The sequence below is a fragment of the Ammospiza nelsoni genome, chromosome 3, assembly GCF_027579445.1.
Source record: "Ammospiza nelsoni isolate bAmmNel1 chromosome 3, bAmmNel1.pri, whole genome shotgun sequence".
NCBI lineage: Eukaryota > Metazoa > Chordata > Aves > Passeriformes > Passerellidae > Ammospiza > Ammospiza nelsoni.
The window spans coordinates 93,460,564-93,478,353 of NC_080635.1; the positions used below are offsets into that span (position 1 = coordinate 93,460,564).

The following is a 17,790-nucleotide window of genomic DNA, read 5'->3' on the forward strand; positions in this document are numbered from 1 at the left end:
AGTGTTCTCATTTACCTTTGTACCCTTCACATAGCTGTGGAATCTCATTATTAGCTGATACAGTATTATACTGCAGATTTATCTCTTTACAGAGACATACTCTGCTTTACCAGCCATCTTCTCTCTCCACTATATACAATATCCTGCAATGCAGCCTTGAGGGTGACAGTGACACAGGATGGACATTTCGTAACCTTGAAAAAGCTTCTAGCAGTTACCTGCCTGTTACCCAACATTTAAGATTGTTATTTTTTGTCCTTTAAAGCTAATCACACATTTCTGTAAGTCACTTATGCTTTTAAGACTCCAGAAGAACCTGAGAAGGGAGATAGTTGTCTATAAGGCAGAAATAAGACTGGAATAGATTGAAGACTCATAAGTGGCAGCTACCAAGGTAGACAGATATCCTGCAGCATGTCATTGAGGTGGGGAAGGAGTATAAATCAACTGCCCATCTGCAGTGGAAAAAAAATTATTTTAAAGGGATGACTGATAACAACCCACTGCCTCTTATCAGCCCCAGGGCTCTTTCATAAGCTCCCTCTCATGCCAGTTATATTTCCTGTGGGTTCTTCAACAGCCATGGAATAAGAGAAAGGTTTGGTAAATCATACACTACAAAAGAAAAATAGCTGTAGCTATTGTAGCACTGCTGTGCAGTAATGTAGCACTGCTTCTCAATGTTCAACACAAACTAGGAAAGCAAAACAGCAAAAGTTAAACAATTGTAACATTAGAATAATTACATTTTTTCAAGCGCTGTAATCTAGACAAGGACTTGGGAAACTTTTCACTTTATGAAAAGACACTTCTGCAGAGTAAAGATTTTCTTCACAGGTTTTTCTCTGAAGAGGCTGATACTTCTTCCCCCCTTCCAGAGAAAGCCAAAGTGTTTCAGTTCCCATACCTTAGCAGTCTCTCAAACTGTTTAGAATATGAAATGTGCAGAACAATAAAATTTTTTCTTCACTGGCTTCAACTTTGAAAATTTTCATATCTATATAACAAACTATAAACAAATGGTGGAGTACAATTAGCACAGGCATAAGGTACTCCTTATGCCTGAAATACTTCTGAACTTCTGCAGCAGCACTAAGTCTTTAAAAAAAATGAGCAAAAACAAGACCTCTATGGGGAACAAGTCTTTTTCACTAGAAATATGGGACAACTACCCCCATCCTGACAGATGACTGAGATTCCACACCCTGTTTCACATAATGACAACGAGACCAACACCTTAAGTTTACCATTCCAGGTTTACCTCTTAGGAAGGAGATGTGCTGTTCTTTGTGTGCTCCAACACTGCAGTGGAGCACACACTCTGCCCCTGCTTCAGCCCTCCTGCTTATCAGGAATAATTCCCACTCTGATCACTCTCCCTGCGTAATGTGGAGAATCACAGGTAATCCAAAACAAAGGAGGGTAGGCATGAACATACACTCACACCAGAAATGTAATTCAGTTAAAACCTAACCAATCCAATAACAATCATGTAAAATCCACTTCTCCTACATTCAGTGCATTTTAGAGAATGCTTAGTATCAATGCTTTTAAAAAACCAAATTAGTAATTTATTAGCATTGTGAAACCTGAAGGAATTTCTATTTTGAAATTTGAAAAGCAGACTAAACTTGTAATAGCATTTTTAGTACAACAAGAGCCATTTTATTCATACAAGTTCAACACAGTACTGATGATTCCATCATAACACTTAACCACAGGAACAGCTCAAAAACTGGGTGACATTTACATGCATCTGCCAATATTGTAACTGGTGGTTTATACAGAATGCTCCTTTCCAAGGTATTTGTTAGCAAAGGTATTCCATGTTTTTCATGTACATCAGTTGGCATTTTTGGGGAACTTTTTATATTAGCTTCTCATAAGATCTCCTCTTAAAAGATTCTCATACAAGTTTGTGTACTACATACACTGTAGTGCTTTGTAAGTAACACAGACCATAATCACCAAGTAGCCATTGTTGTTGCTCAACCCAAGCAGCATGCAAGGAGTGAAAGAGCCCAGAGTAAAAAGCATTCAATTAAGCTCTTTTTAATGACCTGAAATCATTATCAAAAGAACGCAACGAACATATAAAAATGCAAACTTTATGCTGAGTGTCCTTTTAAAAGCTAGCAGCACAAAATACATTTTGAACAGACCAGACATCAGTTGCATCCTGAACAGTAGCACATCATTTTGTTGTCCATGTTTTTTGACTCCCTGGTTTTGCAAATGCTGATACATCAAGAGTTTTACCACTGCTGCACTGTTCATATAAAGTCTGAAAGTTAAACACACAGGGTATTCAGGTGAACACAGTTGTACTGCACATGGATCCAAACTATAAAACAAGCATTAGACTTGAAATAAATCATCACATACTGAAATATTCCATACTAAAATTGCTCTGTCAAATCAAAAAATAAAACACTTAAGACAGCTTAGTTGTACCAGCTGTAATGCAGTGCAGTGCCCAGAGGAAAATACATACGGCTGACTTTGCAGTGGGGGCAAAGTTATAGAGTTTCACAAGTCAGGAGAGCACAAATGAGCTGAGAGATCTAAAAATCAAGTTAACTCTATTAAATGTCTCCACTATGGAAACCTCAGCATGGAAGGAGTTATTTGTGTACTGGGGGCATGCAAGGTTTACATGAGATACTCAGATACTTGGCCCACAAACAGCCAAATCACCATTTTGTTAGAAGAATAAACTACTTGTTCACCCTCATATTCAAAACAGATCAAGTGCAACTAGAAGTGTAAGCATGAACTCCTTTAGATTTAATATACATTGAATTTGCTTTCCTCCCCATGAAAGCAGCTTTGCATTCTCTAGGTCTTATGTATACTTTACACCATCACTTCTGAGACACACATAGAAAGAACAGAGTTGAAGATTTATCCAGCTTCTTTCAGGCAATAAACAGAGAGGCTGCAGTACTTCAACACACAGGAACTAATTTACACATAGCACTAGCATTAACAGCTCAGCACCTTCCAGGAAGCAGAAACAGTTGCAGTCCAAAAGTGTGCACACTTAACAGATCAATTGAGATAATTTTTCCATAGTGAGAGTTCTTAAATTAGAAGACCCCCCACAGAGGGGCTGCTTAAAAGCAAAGCAGATCTATCAGGAGGTGGAAAGGAAAGAAAAAACTAAAAGGAAAAGTTACTAGCATCACCCATCACATTTCAACCCTTCCAGTTCAGAATAACGTAGAGAGATTCTGCATCCTTGCAAATAAAAGCACTAAGACATGCAATGTTTTCCCAGCTATGGCTGAAGATTTCATATATGTATTGTTTCATCTTTCACTACTAAACATTCTAACCTTGGTCTGCATGAGCATGTACTACTACACAAAATAGAGAAGACAATTTACTTACCCTCGCAGCTCTAGAAATAGAATTGGGAGAATTCAAGCCAACAAGCTGGCCAAGGATACGTTTCATTTCCTCTGTTGTTCCTTTTGCATTTGGAACACCTGCAGGTATTTTATACTTATGGTGAAATTGTATACATTATCAGCATAAAAACTGCCAGAACAGTTTGCAAGAGGTTTAAGAATTAAAATACTGAAGTCTTTTCTGAAGCAGATGTAGGCACCAAACAAAACTGTGTCACACCAACAAGCTCATAATACCTCTAAGAGTGAAGTGGTTTCTAATGCATAGTTAAAAATACTATTTAATAAAATATATTTTAAAATAAATGTACCTGTTGGACAATGACTTTGAATTTGAACATAGGGATGTACCAGCAACTCCGAAACAGAAATTCTCTCTTTAGGATTTCTTATTAAACAGCGCTGCAAATGAAGAAAGAGGAAGAATGTTTTGCCTATAAATTATTAATTGTCCCAGGAATTAACAGTATTTACTTTGGTTGTTGAAAGCTGGTATTGAGCTGAAAAGAGACTTTAATATGGAAACTACATGAGTAGCTCTAGCTTAGTTCTTCTTTTAGAATAAGGCCTGTTACTACAAGTAGCAGTGAGCATCTCTGTGGAAAAAGTCTTTCAAGCACAACTCATTCAGTTTTATAAAATATGCTTTAAATAAAGAAATTATCATTACTTAAAACAAAAGGAACAGTTACCTTCAGCACATCTTGAAGATCCTTCTCAGCAATATCTGGGAACCCTATTTCATAGCTTGGATCAACAATAGCATGCATTTTATTGATGTGATTTGTTATATGCTGAAACGGAGTCCTTCCATATGTCATACAGTACAAAATGCAGCCCAGTGACCACACATCGCTTTTGGGACTTATCTAATATTAAAAATTTAAAAAAAATTATTATTCTCTACTTAAGAAACTGACCCTTCAGTCAATTTATCATGTATTTGTACAGTTTTCATTGTGTAAGAGATCTTTGTAACTGTTACACAAAATCACCAAGACAGCACGCCATTATCTACTAAGTAGTGTGGCTTCCTTCACTGATATTCCATAAGAAAACTATTGTTGTAAACGATTTTTGAAAATCAACTTACTTGAAGAACTTAAAAATAAAGTTAGTCCTTAAGAAGTCAAACTGCAGGATTCTAATTTCAGATTAAAAATCAACACAACTAAAAGCATACTAAATTATTTAAATCCAGGAAATGGTGAGAGATCACTGCTATGTCTCCTAAGTGGAAAGCCACAATTCAATTCCCCTGGGTTTAAAGGATTCAGGTCCACGTTTCAACTATGACACTCAGGCTGGTCCTTGCAGGACAACTTTGCACTTGTCCTTTTGAAGCTGAATTACTTCAAGAGTGGGGGAGAGGGGGGAAGTGGAGAAAGATGCATACAGAGAACCTGACTCCCAGCACAGTGGTTAGATTTCTGCTTAGATGAGCTGAAAGAAATCTGCATTTTGCATGCAGTTTTAATTTAGACATACAAAAGGTAAAAAAATTGCCATCCTTAAAAAAAAAAATCCACTTTTGAAATATTTTATTCTCTATTTAGGAAGCCAAGATTTTATTTTATTACATAATAATACTTCCATTCAACTGTTAAAAAATTAATCTTCATGTACATGCGAGTACATATGGATTTTAAATACTTTTGCACCAAACGATGTAACCCTCAATTGAATTTTGACTGCCAATGTGAAAAATGCTTTCCCTTCAGTACTTTTCTCATCATTCACATTCCATTGCCCTGGTGAAGTTATAAAATTTTCTACAATACACAATACTCTGTAGTGGAGAAAAATTAATAGGATACACTGAACTCATTTGTGGCCCTAAAATGCCCAAGCCTGTGCCTCTGTTTTACTTTCAATTTTACACAGTAACTGAGCGCTTACATTTTTCTAAATACCATCTGCCAAATGCTTTTGGGTAGTTAGGGAGATTAAGCTTAACCTTCCAACTCTGCACACCATCACAGCACAATAAATTCTCTTGTGTTCAAGTTCAGTGGAAGATTTTGAAAAAATCTGAAGATATGATTGAATTCCTTCCTTCTTAACATGAAGGGAATAGGAGGAAAAAGATCATACTACCTTAGAACGAGGGTTGCCATTTTCTCCATAGGAAGACCTATCTTCTATTGCTTCGGGTGGCATATAATTCATTGTGCCAGCCTAACCATAAAAATGAAAGAATATTTTAAGTAAAGCATGCATTAAATTTCATTAACTTAATAAAATTTAGATTTCTGTCCCAAAACACTGAAAAGCATCTTAAAAGTTTGTTTCTATTAAAGTTGAATGCCATTATTATTTTCTTCATTAAAACATGTAAAAAACAATATATACAAATATTCACGCACACATATAAAACCATTCAGCATAAGATTTCAATAGTAGTTGAGGTTATTACAATCAAAGTTATCAGCAGGTACTATTGCATTTCACAGAAAAATGGACATCAATTTTCCAGAAGTATTTCACCTGAGAATCTTTAATGATACTTGTCACATCTGGCTGCATTTGGTTTGCAATGCCAAAGTCAATTAGTTTTAACATTCCATCAACTATCAGAAAGTTTGCTGGTTTCAGATCACTGTGAATAATGCCTGTAAAAAAGAGTTTAAAGTAAATCCAAATTACTACCATAAGGTTTAGTATTACTCAATTCCTATAACCCTTGCACAGAGAGAAAGTACAGCCTGGCTTTATTTGAGTCTCTGCAGATTTCACAAAAGTGCTTCCATTTTTTTCCTAAAGAGTTCTTAACTTGCATGAATTTACAGTTAGAATTACTACTTAATCAAACCTGCAGGTACCCCAGAACAGCTCCAAGCAATTTGAGTTGCAGAGTTTGTCTCAGTTTGGGACAGACACTCCAGCTCTGTGGGCACATAGCCACACTGGATTGCTGCTCTGGAGCAGTTCAGTGGCCTGTCCATGCTTGTCGTTCTCTCTTTAATTAGCTAAGCAGGGAGTTAAAATAAAATTACATTGCTTAGTCTGATAAAAGGTACCATTCACTAAGGAATATACACAACTGACTTCTCACAAACTCTACTTGCACAATTTAACATGAGTTTTGGTTACTATCTACATAATCAACCAATCTATCTTGATATTTTACAAAAATCTATGGCTTTTTTCAAAACATCACATATATGTATGCCCGCTGAATTTCAGTAGGTTTTGCTGTTTGCTATATTTTTGGATGTTCTAGTCCTAAAATAGATGATGCTTTCTGCTACATGTACTACTCTTCACTTGATTATTATATAGGAAAAGATCCAAGTCTGCCTCTCCTTTTTACTATACAGACAAACAGAATATAGATGCTATAGATGCATACACAATTATATAGGTAAAGAGGAGAGGAAGGCCTGAAGAAGTCTAGGAGAAAGCTGAAACACTTTGTCCAAGTAAAGATGGCAGAGCTGTCATTAATGTCAAAGCCAAGTATGGAGAGACTGAGTGGCTAAAATTTGAGTCTAACAGAACAAGCGGGAATATACGAGGTAGTCTAAAACAGAAAATATTTTCTGGCTGTTGAAAGAAAGCAGATAGCATTACAGAGACAGTATATTTGTGAGATCCTTCTTGAGTTAACCAAGCCTGTCTCTGGATCATGATTTAACTTTGTTTTTTGCATCACTGCTTTTTTTTTAAATACAGTAAATATCCATCTTTGTAGATCACTAAGATTACACCAACATTAAAAACAATACCATCTCCAAAATTAAAACAAGAGACATTATCTGCCATATATCCTACACAAATACCTAGAATTATTTAAGAATACCATATTCATGGATTGTGTGAACAGCTTCCAGCATATTTTTCCAATAGCTCTTTCGTTCCAGTGGATCCATCTTTTTTTTCTTTTTAAGCCAGCTATTGAGATCAATATTTCCACACTCCATTACCATGTAGATATGTTGATCAGTAATTTCACTAAAAATAAAACATGTGTGTTAAAAGTGAAGGAAATATCTTTTTACAGTGAAACACTGATTAAATAGTTAGTATTTACTCACTAGCTATAAAGGCGGATGATCTTATCACTATGTTGCTGCAGTTTACTCAAATGAGCAATTTCATTCTTATAGCTCTCAACAGTCTGTTGATCAGCTTCCTCTAGGTTCACATATTTGACAGCATACAGCTGCTTCTTGTCATTCAGTACTTGAAACACCTACAAAACAGTGTCAGTTAATAACTTCATTCATCCCTAATTCAAATGTACCATGGTCCTTCATCTCAACTCAGCCTGAAAAGTCTACCTTTTCAAAAGGAAGAAACAACATGAAGAAATTCATACCAAGTCAGCATGAAAAAAATCAAAGACACCAGTTACAACAGAAACAACCCTCTATCAGAAGCTATCTTGGTGCCACATTGTATTTCACCAGGTGTAGTACATCATGAGTCTGCAGTGTTTTTAAATTATGAGATAACACTCTCAGAGATAAAGGTTTGATTTGCCCTCACACATTCACTTTGTCACACCATGATCATTTGGAGGCTAGATCACATGGCACATTAGAAGAGGTTGAGAGCACAAAGTGTCATTTAGTCTTTAAGATGAGAAGGCTGCAGGAAACCCTACATGCAGTCTTCAGCTATTTAAAGGGAAGGTATGACAGAGTCCTCTTGAACCAAAGTATGAGATACAGCAGACATAGCTAACAACAAGGAAAATCACAATTGGATGTTTTGATTTTTTCACTGTCATATAGACCAACAGGAAAACTGCTTGTCCAGATAGGCTATGAAATCTCCATCCTTGGCAATATTTAAACACAAAACCTCATGCATACCCTGCTCTATTTGAGCCTTGTTTTAAGCAGACTATGAGAGTGACACACAGAAGTCCCTGCCATCCTACCTCATTCTACAACCATACACTGGCCACAGAGAGCTCCTCTTTCCGGAGTTCCCTGCTGACTGCAAGCTGGCTAATATTAGTCCAACTGACAAGAAGGACAGGAGGGCAGACCCAGGAAACCACAAACTTGTTAGCCTAACCTCAGTTGCTGCAAAAATTACAGAGAATATCCTACTGGGTACAACTGAAATGCAATGATCAGACAGTCAACATGGATTCACAAAGGGAAAGACCTCTAAATAATCAGTTAAATTAGGTGTCCTTAGGATACCACATCCTCCTAGAAGCTCTGCTAAAACACATGGAGAACAGGGAGGTGATTTGAAAGAGCCAGCACTGCTTCACCACATGCAAGTCTGTCTGACCAACCCAGTGACCTTCTGTGAGGGAGGGACTAAATCACTGGACAGGGGAAGAGATAGAGATATCATCTATCTGGACTTCTGTAAGGCCTTTGACATAGTCCCCCACTACATCAAGCTAAACTGCTTATGCTGTTAAGAAACTAAGGGACTATAACAAGCCCAAGAGATTTTGCCAATATTGTTTCCCAAGCTCCCATGACCCCAGATTTCCATGTAAAAAGCATCTCGCTCACCACTTCAGACATAGCTACAACTCTACTCCTCACACAAGTTACAGAAGTAGTTAAGAGATGGTCTGTCTCCCTCAGGCTCTCAATCAACTTTACAAAGTCACCCATTTCCCAACAGTGTAATCACACTGCTCTAAACAACAGCCTCTCACATTAGGATGTACACAATGCAGCACATCTCTTACAACAGAACAGCTGATTCTACCAGGAATTTTAATGCTTACTCTACCACAGAAATTATCTTCAAGAGCAAAACGTCTAAGCATGGCACACCAGCAAAGTTCTAGATTCCCTGGGTCAAATATTGTGTACATGTTAATGCTAGGCACTCATTAGGTGATTTCAACATTTATAATAGATTGTACTCTGTGTAAATGAGTGACTGCCTAAAAGGATAAAGGAGCACCTTACCTTACTTGAGCCCCCACTACCTATTTGCTTTAACACTGTATAAACTCTTCCATTGATGACAAGGCATTCATGTGAAGGTACAACAGCTGGAACCTGTGTACACATAGAAAAGGTTAAGAAATAAATATTGGTACATGCAACAGAACTTGAGAGCTCTACTTTTTATTACATTAAAATGCTTTAAGTTGTCTCGCGCTTTCTGAAGATAACGTTGTTTAGAAGCAGTAAAGAAACTCCAAATGAAAGCTATATCCCCATACACTGATCAGCATTTGGCATGTAACATCACTGCACTCACACAAAAGGAGCAATGCTCCTCACACTGGACATCAAGGAAAGGATCTTCTTTAATAAGGCTTTCCAAATCATTAGAGACACCTCCCTCTTTACATCTAATGTCAGAAACTACATTATCCAAGAGACTTTCAGTCTCAGCATGAAACTTAAGAGCTGTACTGAAACCATCTACCATTCTTTTTGAAGCTAATAGCTAAAAGACTGCAGTAGTGTGAAGTTGAAACAGCCTGCATTGCCCATATCTGCTACACCAAGCCATAGAAAGGCCTCAAGTTTGATTTATTAATTTATCAATACTTATCCTCTGGTAGGATGCTTAAACCTATCCTCCAGTTTTATCTACAATTGGGAAGGTTGCTACCTGAATATGCAACACATCTAAGGTAACCCATTTTTACATTATGTCAGGCCACAACAAATGTATCAAAATTTGTGAAATCTAAAAAAAAAAAAGGAGGAGAAATGCAATCTTTTGCCTCCCTCAAACTCATGATTTTCAACACACACTGCTTCTCTTTAATGGTACTGTACTGGGTAATACCAGTGTAAAAGCACTGCAGAACAAAAACAGAGGCTCTAGTTCTTCTCTGTGTCATTAAGATAGACCTGAAAAGGCTTAGATTGCTTAGAAAAGGCTTAGACATAAAGGCTCCAGCATTTTGACAAAATTGAACTGATTTTTCAACATCTGACTTAGGTCATCTAAATTGAGACATACATACGAAGAAAGTTATTTTAGGAATACTAGACTACTTTCCATTAGTCCTCCAGGAAGATGAACAGTAACTTCAGATCAAAACAATATATACACACATTTATTTTACCCAAAGTAGCTCCCAATGAAAATATGTGCTAAAATGACAGAAAATTGTTACCTGCAAGCCAACTTGATTTTGAAATGGAGTTGCTGGAGTATGTGGTAAATAATATGGGAACTGGCTGTAGGGAGTAGAAAGTTGACATCCTGGCAGAAATTTGTCCTTTACAACTGGTGTGCTGAAACTAACAAAAAAATAAACAGTATCTGCATTAGTTGTATTTTCTAAGATTATTTTAACAACAAAGTTGAAATCTTCAATGTTTCTTGAAAGTTAAACCCTAGTGACTAGCAAGAGCTCAAGCCTCCACTTCATTCAGTAATTATCATTGCCTGCTTCAACATCTTCATTTAGAAGTCCTTTTGAAAGTACACTGAAACTATCACATACTTTATCTTCAGATAATAGCTGGCACTTCCCAGCAACTGAAAAGTGAAGGAACTATAAAGCTAGAAGAGCTGACTAAGAGTTTGAGCCAGTTACTCTTCTCCAGCTTATTGTTATTTATTCAAAAACTTTTTAGATTACCTATTTTTAGAGTAAGCATATTAAGACAGACAACTTCAAAAACTTTCACTATTGCCTTGAGAGTTTTAGCTACACTGTGTATGAGCAGAAAGATCACTGATTTAAGAAAACAAAAGATTGTGAAAAATCCTATGGCTTTTTGATTGGTTGTCCTGATGTGTCTACCATCTCTTTAGTTATATTTCTAAACATACTAAATTTTTCCCCAATTGTATTTACAGAATCTAATGCCAAGATCAGAATTGGAAAATAATTTCTATAACTAGAATTTATTTGGTAGAGTAAAATCACAGAAGTAAAAAAAAAAAAAAAGGAAACCAGTCCAAATAGAGAAATAGAAACACTGAGCAATTCTGCATATTTAGTATGTACAAACCAAGTAAAGAGAATTTATTCAAGGACTATTATCACATTCCTTCATGAAATTACGTGGTTCATGCCCTACCTACAGTCTGAATTCGGCAGCTATGGAGACAGAGGTCCTACCAACAGGAACAGTACTTACTCAGCATACAACCTTGACCTATATGATTCATCCTAGAGACTTATGAAAACAAAAAGTAATCATATAATTAGAAAGGTTTGCCAACACAGGCATAGGGATTTATGCCTTATTTAAGGTAACATGGATAAACAAATGCTATAGTTTCCAAACATAAGTGCTTAATTCCGCAAGCTTCTGGATTTATCCAAAAGCTTTTAAAAAACCTCAGACACTTGCATCATGGGAAATAAACTGATATATCGTTATCAATCTAAAAAGTCTCTCAGCCACATAATTTATCCAAAAGAAAGTGTCATGTAGCAGGCATCAGTGAAAAAGGTAAACACTCTACTAGGGCTCTACTGATTTGATGGCAAATATTCAAATGCTGAAAAGCTGCCCAAAAAGGCAAAGGTCCCTAAATGCAATCTGAATCTCAAAGTCAGGCACTTCACAGAAGCACTTGGAATATTTGCTATCGAACAGAAAAATTTAAACCCTGTAAAAACCTGCTTAAACCTTTCCAGATATCAACTAACACCTTATAGTAGGCTTACCAGGCCATATAATCATTAGATGTGGTGCTTGGTGTTCCATAAATGTGCAATGGGTCACTTTTCTTAGAAAAAGCATCTGATGGTGATGATCGTCTTGAAACAGGATGACCAGACTGTTCAATGTTCATTTGTTTTCCCTACAAAGGGCAAAGCAAGATATTGTATCACACAAGGAGCCACAATTAAGAACACAGAAATAATTTCTTCAACGTGAGAAGGCTGCTAGCACACATGTAACATTTTTGTTACTTTACCTCTCCATAGCAGCTTTTCTGTGACACCTCTTGAGCTGGCATTTTCTTTCTGGCATTAACACCGTTTAATTTAATCTGCTCCAACTGCTTTCTATAGCTTTCACCAAAACTAGATTGTTGTTGTTGACTTTCCAGACTCCTGGGCTCTGGTGTCTTCAGCTCCAGATGTTGAACTTTACTTTCTGTGGAAAGAAAAAAACCAAACAAAAATCAGACTATTAAAATGAATCAATATTCAACACTTGAAAAGTTACTACAATAATTTTACCTCATTTTCTAGATGAGACTAAAAACACAGATGATTTACTGGAATTAGGCCTTAAAAGACATTAATGAAGTCCTCAACTGCATATTCAATTCACTGTAGTAAAATGGCAACTTTCTTCAAAAAGTCTTAGGATAACACTGTAACAGTAACAGAGATGCAACTGTTTCCTACACCAACACAGGCAATGACAGTAGGTTCACAAATCATACCACAACATCCCGGGGTTTTGAGCAGGTTTATAAAGCAGTGAAGATAAGCTTACTACCATACTCCAAATTAGAAGTCTGTTGTCTGCAACAATAGGCAACCTATAATCCAAGTGCAATGGCTGAAGCCAGAGGCCTAAAGGGACTTGGCACTTTCTCCTAGTTCCTTTTGCACAGGTAGCACAAGAGTGAAATTGTGGGATGTGACAGTGCCAGCTGCAAACAGCACAGCTTAAGAGTGTTCCTTCACAAGCCTGAAAAGTTTTCTTTTCAAATTACTAGAAAGCAACATCCCATGCTGAGCAGCTCAGCGCAAGTCAACTGCTGAAGGACTCAACTACCTCAACCAACATTTAACCTGGAAACATGAATGAAGCACAAACAGGGCAAGTATGACCTGAAACCAAACTGTTCCCAATGCAAGTCAGTGAGAAAAGCTCACTGAGGAGCTGAGGGGACAGTGAAGTTCAAAAAAAATTATGTTTTTTCAACTGTAATGTTTCTTTCCTACAATACATATGTACTTATCCTAAATCTAACTCTTGCAATATTAGACATTTTCACCTAATTTTTTCAGCAGGATGAGAACACCACTTAGGGAACCAGCTTTCTGATGAAACACTGAAGTACTTAGCAACTAACCATAGGAGGTTAGTACATGTATTCCATATTCCATGAAGTTGGTAAATAAATAATAGCAACTTTCTAGATTTAACTAGCCCTGAAATCCTTGCTATAAATCGAAGCTGGTTACAACATTTTCCAGAAAGACAACAGAATGTAATCTAATACCATCCCTATTTTTAGCTGACTTCACACACCAGTCAAAATCCATGCAATATCTAAGTGAAGTATTTCTGAAATACAAAATTGTTTTTAAAAGAACTTGAAGAATTATTCCCCAAAGGTATGTTAATAATGCAGTAATTTCCACTTTTTGAAAACATTTTGTTTAGCAATACATTTTTTTAAAAATACAGAATAGCACATCTTCAATGCTCCTTCTACTTCAAACTACTCAGACATGACATTAATGTTACCTGCTCTTTTCGTCACAAGACTTGCATCCACTTTGGTTTTGAGAGTTACAGTTGAATTGGTAGCTGTTTCTGAGCTGCCCTCATCCAACATTTGCAAAGCTGTTTTTTCTTGTAAGGACTAAAGAACATAAAAAGCGTCTTAAAAAAAGAATCAAAGGAAAACTCAGGAGTAGTACACAAAAGCCATTTCCTTAAGGTGGTTAAGTGGCAGTTGCACTGCAAAGCAAACATGCCTCAGGGAACTGTGCAACTATTACTGATGCTATTTTTAAATACATCCACATTCTGAATTTTCATAATCCAGTTTCTATAATAAAGGCCTAAGTGCTTTCTATTCTGGAATTTTCTTTTAGCAGATGGGGACATGGGACATGAAAATATAAGACATAGTAATGCAAGACATTTGGTTTTTGATGAAAAAAATCTCTATCAAAAGCTGGAATTTATGGCTCCATAGAGCACTGAGTTGAATTGACTTCCTTAAATAGGGTCTTCCCATGGTAAACTTCATGACTTCAGCTGAAAAAGGTCCTATAGTCAAGTTGAAATCTGTTCATCTCCTCTTCATAAATCATACTCCAAACACCACTCCCATTGAACAGTACATCTGATAGGAGCAGAGAAAGCTCTTTTTTAATGCCCTATTGCGCATAACAAATTTCAAGTTTAAAAGCCATCATGAATGTTTCTATCCACAAATGATTACGTAAAGGGAAATCCTACATTATTTCTTTCTTGAATTGAAAATGCTGTTAGTATCTTTTTTAGTAATATCATAGGATAGCTAGAGTTCCTTCATGTATTTAAAAAACATTTCAGTTACCTGCAAATCTCCCAGGCTGCATGAATCACGCCCACAAGGTTTCAGTGTTGATGGTGGAAAAGGTGCAACAAAGGCTGTTTGTTTGGAGCTGGACATTTGCCTGTTGAAGTAACAGTCTTAGTTACATCACATGCCAACACAGTGGGGCAATGGTCTTTTGTGTGAAAGAGATGAAAAAAGTAGTTCTGTGAAGACTTTTGGCTACAAGTTCCAAATAAGCAGAAAAGCAGGTCCAGCCAAAGTGAGAACCAATACAAAGAAGTCCAACAAAATGAGGATTTAAAAATATCTTGAGTTACAAGATTGTATTTTCTCCTTTTTTTAAAAAAACTGGACTACATAAACTTAAATATTTTGAACAAAATTTATTTCCACTTTAATTTCCATTTCTTTTGAGCTTACTGAGAACACGCTTTCTCTTCATCTTCACATGCTTTCATACAAAGAACTTCCATAAGATTTGAAGTAGGTTACTGCACTACCCATTGCAACTATACTGATATTTGTCTCTATCCTTCAGGTCAAATTTGACATTGACATCTGACATTTCCACTACCCAATAAAAGTATCATTGAAAAGGACTACTAAAGTCTGTGGTGCTGTAGGTAAACCCAATAACCATACCTCTCTGTAACACTGGCCATGAGTGGGACATCTGAATCCTCCATGTCATCACCATCATCAGATACCAGGGTAATAGGAATCCTCCCAAATGGGCAAATCTTAGAACAAATTCAAAGTTACCAAGTGTGTACAGCAAAATAAAGAGTTTAAGATTTTAAAGAAAATGTTACATGTTTTACCTGGTTTGATTTGTTTAGTGGTCTCAATGGATTGTGGTAATTAACTAGAGCACCCAGCTCCTGTGACTTCTCTTCCCTAAAAGAAAAAAAAATAAACAAAAAAACCCCACAAAACACACAACACTGCAGTGTATGTGTTTACTTTTCGTTTAAATAATGTTATAAAGCATTAAATAAGAAATTAAGACATTACCTAAATAAAGATCTGTTAATAGTTGAAGAATTTTCACTAGAATCATTCTTTTTTAAGCTTCTGTGATTTCCACCTATATTCTGAAGTCCAGACTCCTGTGTACTTGATACTGTAGGGAAAATAGTTACATTCAGATCATATCAGACAAATTCAACTAAGTTATTCTAAGCAATTAATTGGGTTAAATTGAACCAGCTGATCTCACTGACAGCAAATTTGAGTGGTCATATAAGCTGTGCAATGTCAGGGAGTATCAAAGCAGGCAATAGCAAAAAGCTCATTCACTAGCCCCATCTTAATCAAGAAGAGACTCTTGCTTGATCAATGAATATTAAGCAGTAGTTTTATGAAGTTGTACATTAATCTTAAAATTGTCAAGTCAACTTAATAAACTTTGTGAAAGTATATATTTCAGATATAAACACAGCCAGAATTCAAGTTATTTGAAAAGTCATTATAGAACCTCAAACCCACAAATAAACAGTTCAGAACAACACTGTCTTCTACATTATTTTTCTCTACAGGTGAAGGGAAGGTCATTTCTTAGAGACAAAGAAACCACAAGAACTCAGAATACACAAATGAAAATGTATCAACACCTTAATGAACACACATTCACATTACAACACAGTTTAATTCATCATTTAGGGAACAATGTGGAGTACAAGCTATTTTAAGCACCTTCAGATAAACAATCACTTGAACTCAGCTATTTTTCTGACAAACCCTTTTTCAAAAATGTAAATTAGTATCTGGTTATTTTGATTAAGATCTCTTCAATGCTACAAGTTTTTTTTTTAAGACAGACACCAAAGAACATATTTAAAAAAAAAAAAAGAAAATCAAAGGCAACAGGAAATGTTCAAAGCCAGGTTGAAAGCTTTGAGCAACCTGGTCTAGTGGAAGGTATTCTTGCCTCAAAGCAGGGGTTTGGAACTAGATGATGTCCCTTCAATGTCCCTTCCAACCCAAACCATTCAAAGATTCTAACTAAGACACTATATAATATGATATTTTACATCACACAGGCCTTGTATAAGAAATTGTCAGTATAGGAAATTGTCTGCTTAACCAACAAGATCCACAGCTATCCACAGCCTTCCAATAAATCACAATTTAAGGACTTTTATATAGCATTTACCAGTTTTAAATTTGTTTTAGCTCATTAAAATGGATTTTACTTTTCTTTTGAACTCTCCCATATCCCTTTTCTACTTTCAGCCAGAAATCAGACTTCTAGTAGATGAACAGTGCAGTATTGGCTATTTCCAATACTTAACATTTTATGAACTACTTATGCCAATAGACTAAACCACTCATTTAAATAAAACAAATGCCTCAGTGTACAGTGTTTTATTACCAACCCAGGACCATCACCATCTCACAAATCCAACTCACACTTTTTTCCCCAAATATTTTTATTTTTAAACCAACAAGCTGGCCACTGGACTCTCACAGCCAGCTGGTGATCTACAATACCTTTATTCCTTCACAGTCTAAGACAGCCTATCTGCTTCTTATGATACCCCTTACCACAGCTGGACCCATGACCTAATGCTTTCTTCCACCCAAAGCAATTCTGAAGTGGTTCTCCATTTCTGAAATACTAAATTCCATTTTCCCAACTGAACATGTTTGATTGCACCTGGTATGTGAAATACTTTAGATTGCTGTGCATGAATGAAAGAGGAAAAAAAGGAATTAGACCAAAGGTTTCTAGACTTGATGCATGGTTTATATTTGCATCACAACACTAACAGCATGTAACTGTCAAAAACATTCTGTACAATCTTTTGAAGCTGTGAACAAATGCATTTACATATACAGCATTCATATTTTCAAATAAAATTTTCAAAAGCAGCTCTTCAAATGGTAATACAAAAAATACCTAAATGCCAATATACTAAAATAGCCTTTGTTGCTCCAGAGGACCATACAAATTCACTTAAAGCCAAATTCAGTGTTTTACCCCTTTTATATCCCAGAGTTTGAGATATTTCAAGTCTGGTGTTATTTACCTTTGAAACTTTAATCTTTAAATAACTAAATTAATAGTTTGCATTTTTCAAATACCTAATTACAAACCAATATAGATGAAAAAATAAATGAGCCTACTCTTGCCCCACAGCTCACTGCTTCCTAACTGGCAGGCAGGGTTTTGCCATTCATTCTCACAGGTATTTCCTTAGCCCTGCAGCAGCAAGTCAATGTC

At 36.2% G+C, this 17,790-nt stretch overlaps 1 protein-coding gene across 1 annotated transcript in view; it reads right to left on the bottom strand.

Annotated features, from left to right (window-relative positions):
- Positions 1-1,548: 1,548 nt before the first annotated feature.
- Positions 1,549-17,790, bottom strand: part of TTK (TTK protein kinase) — a 29,881-nt gene continuing 13,639 nt past the window's right edge. Inside the window, exons 7-23 of the mRNA XM_059468194.1 lie at positions 15,579-15,687; positions 15,386-15,461; positions 15,207-15,304; positions 14,583-14,682; positions 13,760-13,877; positions 12,246-12,427; positions 11,992-12,128; positions 10,480-10,606; positions 9,308-9,400; positions 7,451-7,608; positions 7,216-7,367; positions 5,901-6,025; positions 5,511-5,591; positions 4,106-4,282; positions 3,725-3,815; positions 3,394-3,491; positions 1,549-2,284 (exon numbers count right to left, since the gene is read on the bottom strand). Of these exons, the coding sequence (XP_059324177.1) occupies positions 2,195-2,284; positions 3,394-3,491; positions 3,725-3,815; positions 4,106-4,282; positions 5,511-5,591; positions 5,901-6,025; positions 7,216-7,367; positions 7,451-7,608; positions 9,308-9,400; positions 10,480-10,606; positions 11,992-12,128; positions 12,246-12,427; positions 13,760-13,877; positions 14,583-14,682; positions 15,207-15,304; positions 15,386-15,461; positions 15,579-15,687 (2,012 nt within the window). The 3' untranslated portion in view covers positions 1,549-2,194. The remainder of the gene's footprint in view (positions 2,285-3,393; positions 3,492-3,724; positions 3,816-4,105; positions 4,283-5,510; positions 5,592-5,900; positions 6,026-7,215; positions 7,368-7,450; positions 7,609-9,307; positions 9,401-10,479; positions 10,607-11,991; positions 12,129-12,245; positions 12,428-13,759; positions 13,878-14,582; positions 14,683-15,206; positions 15,305-15,385; positions 15,462-15,578; positions 15,688-17,790) is intronic.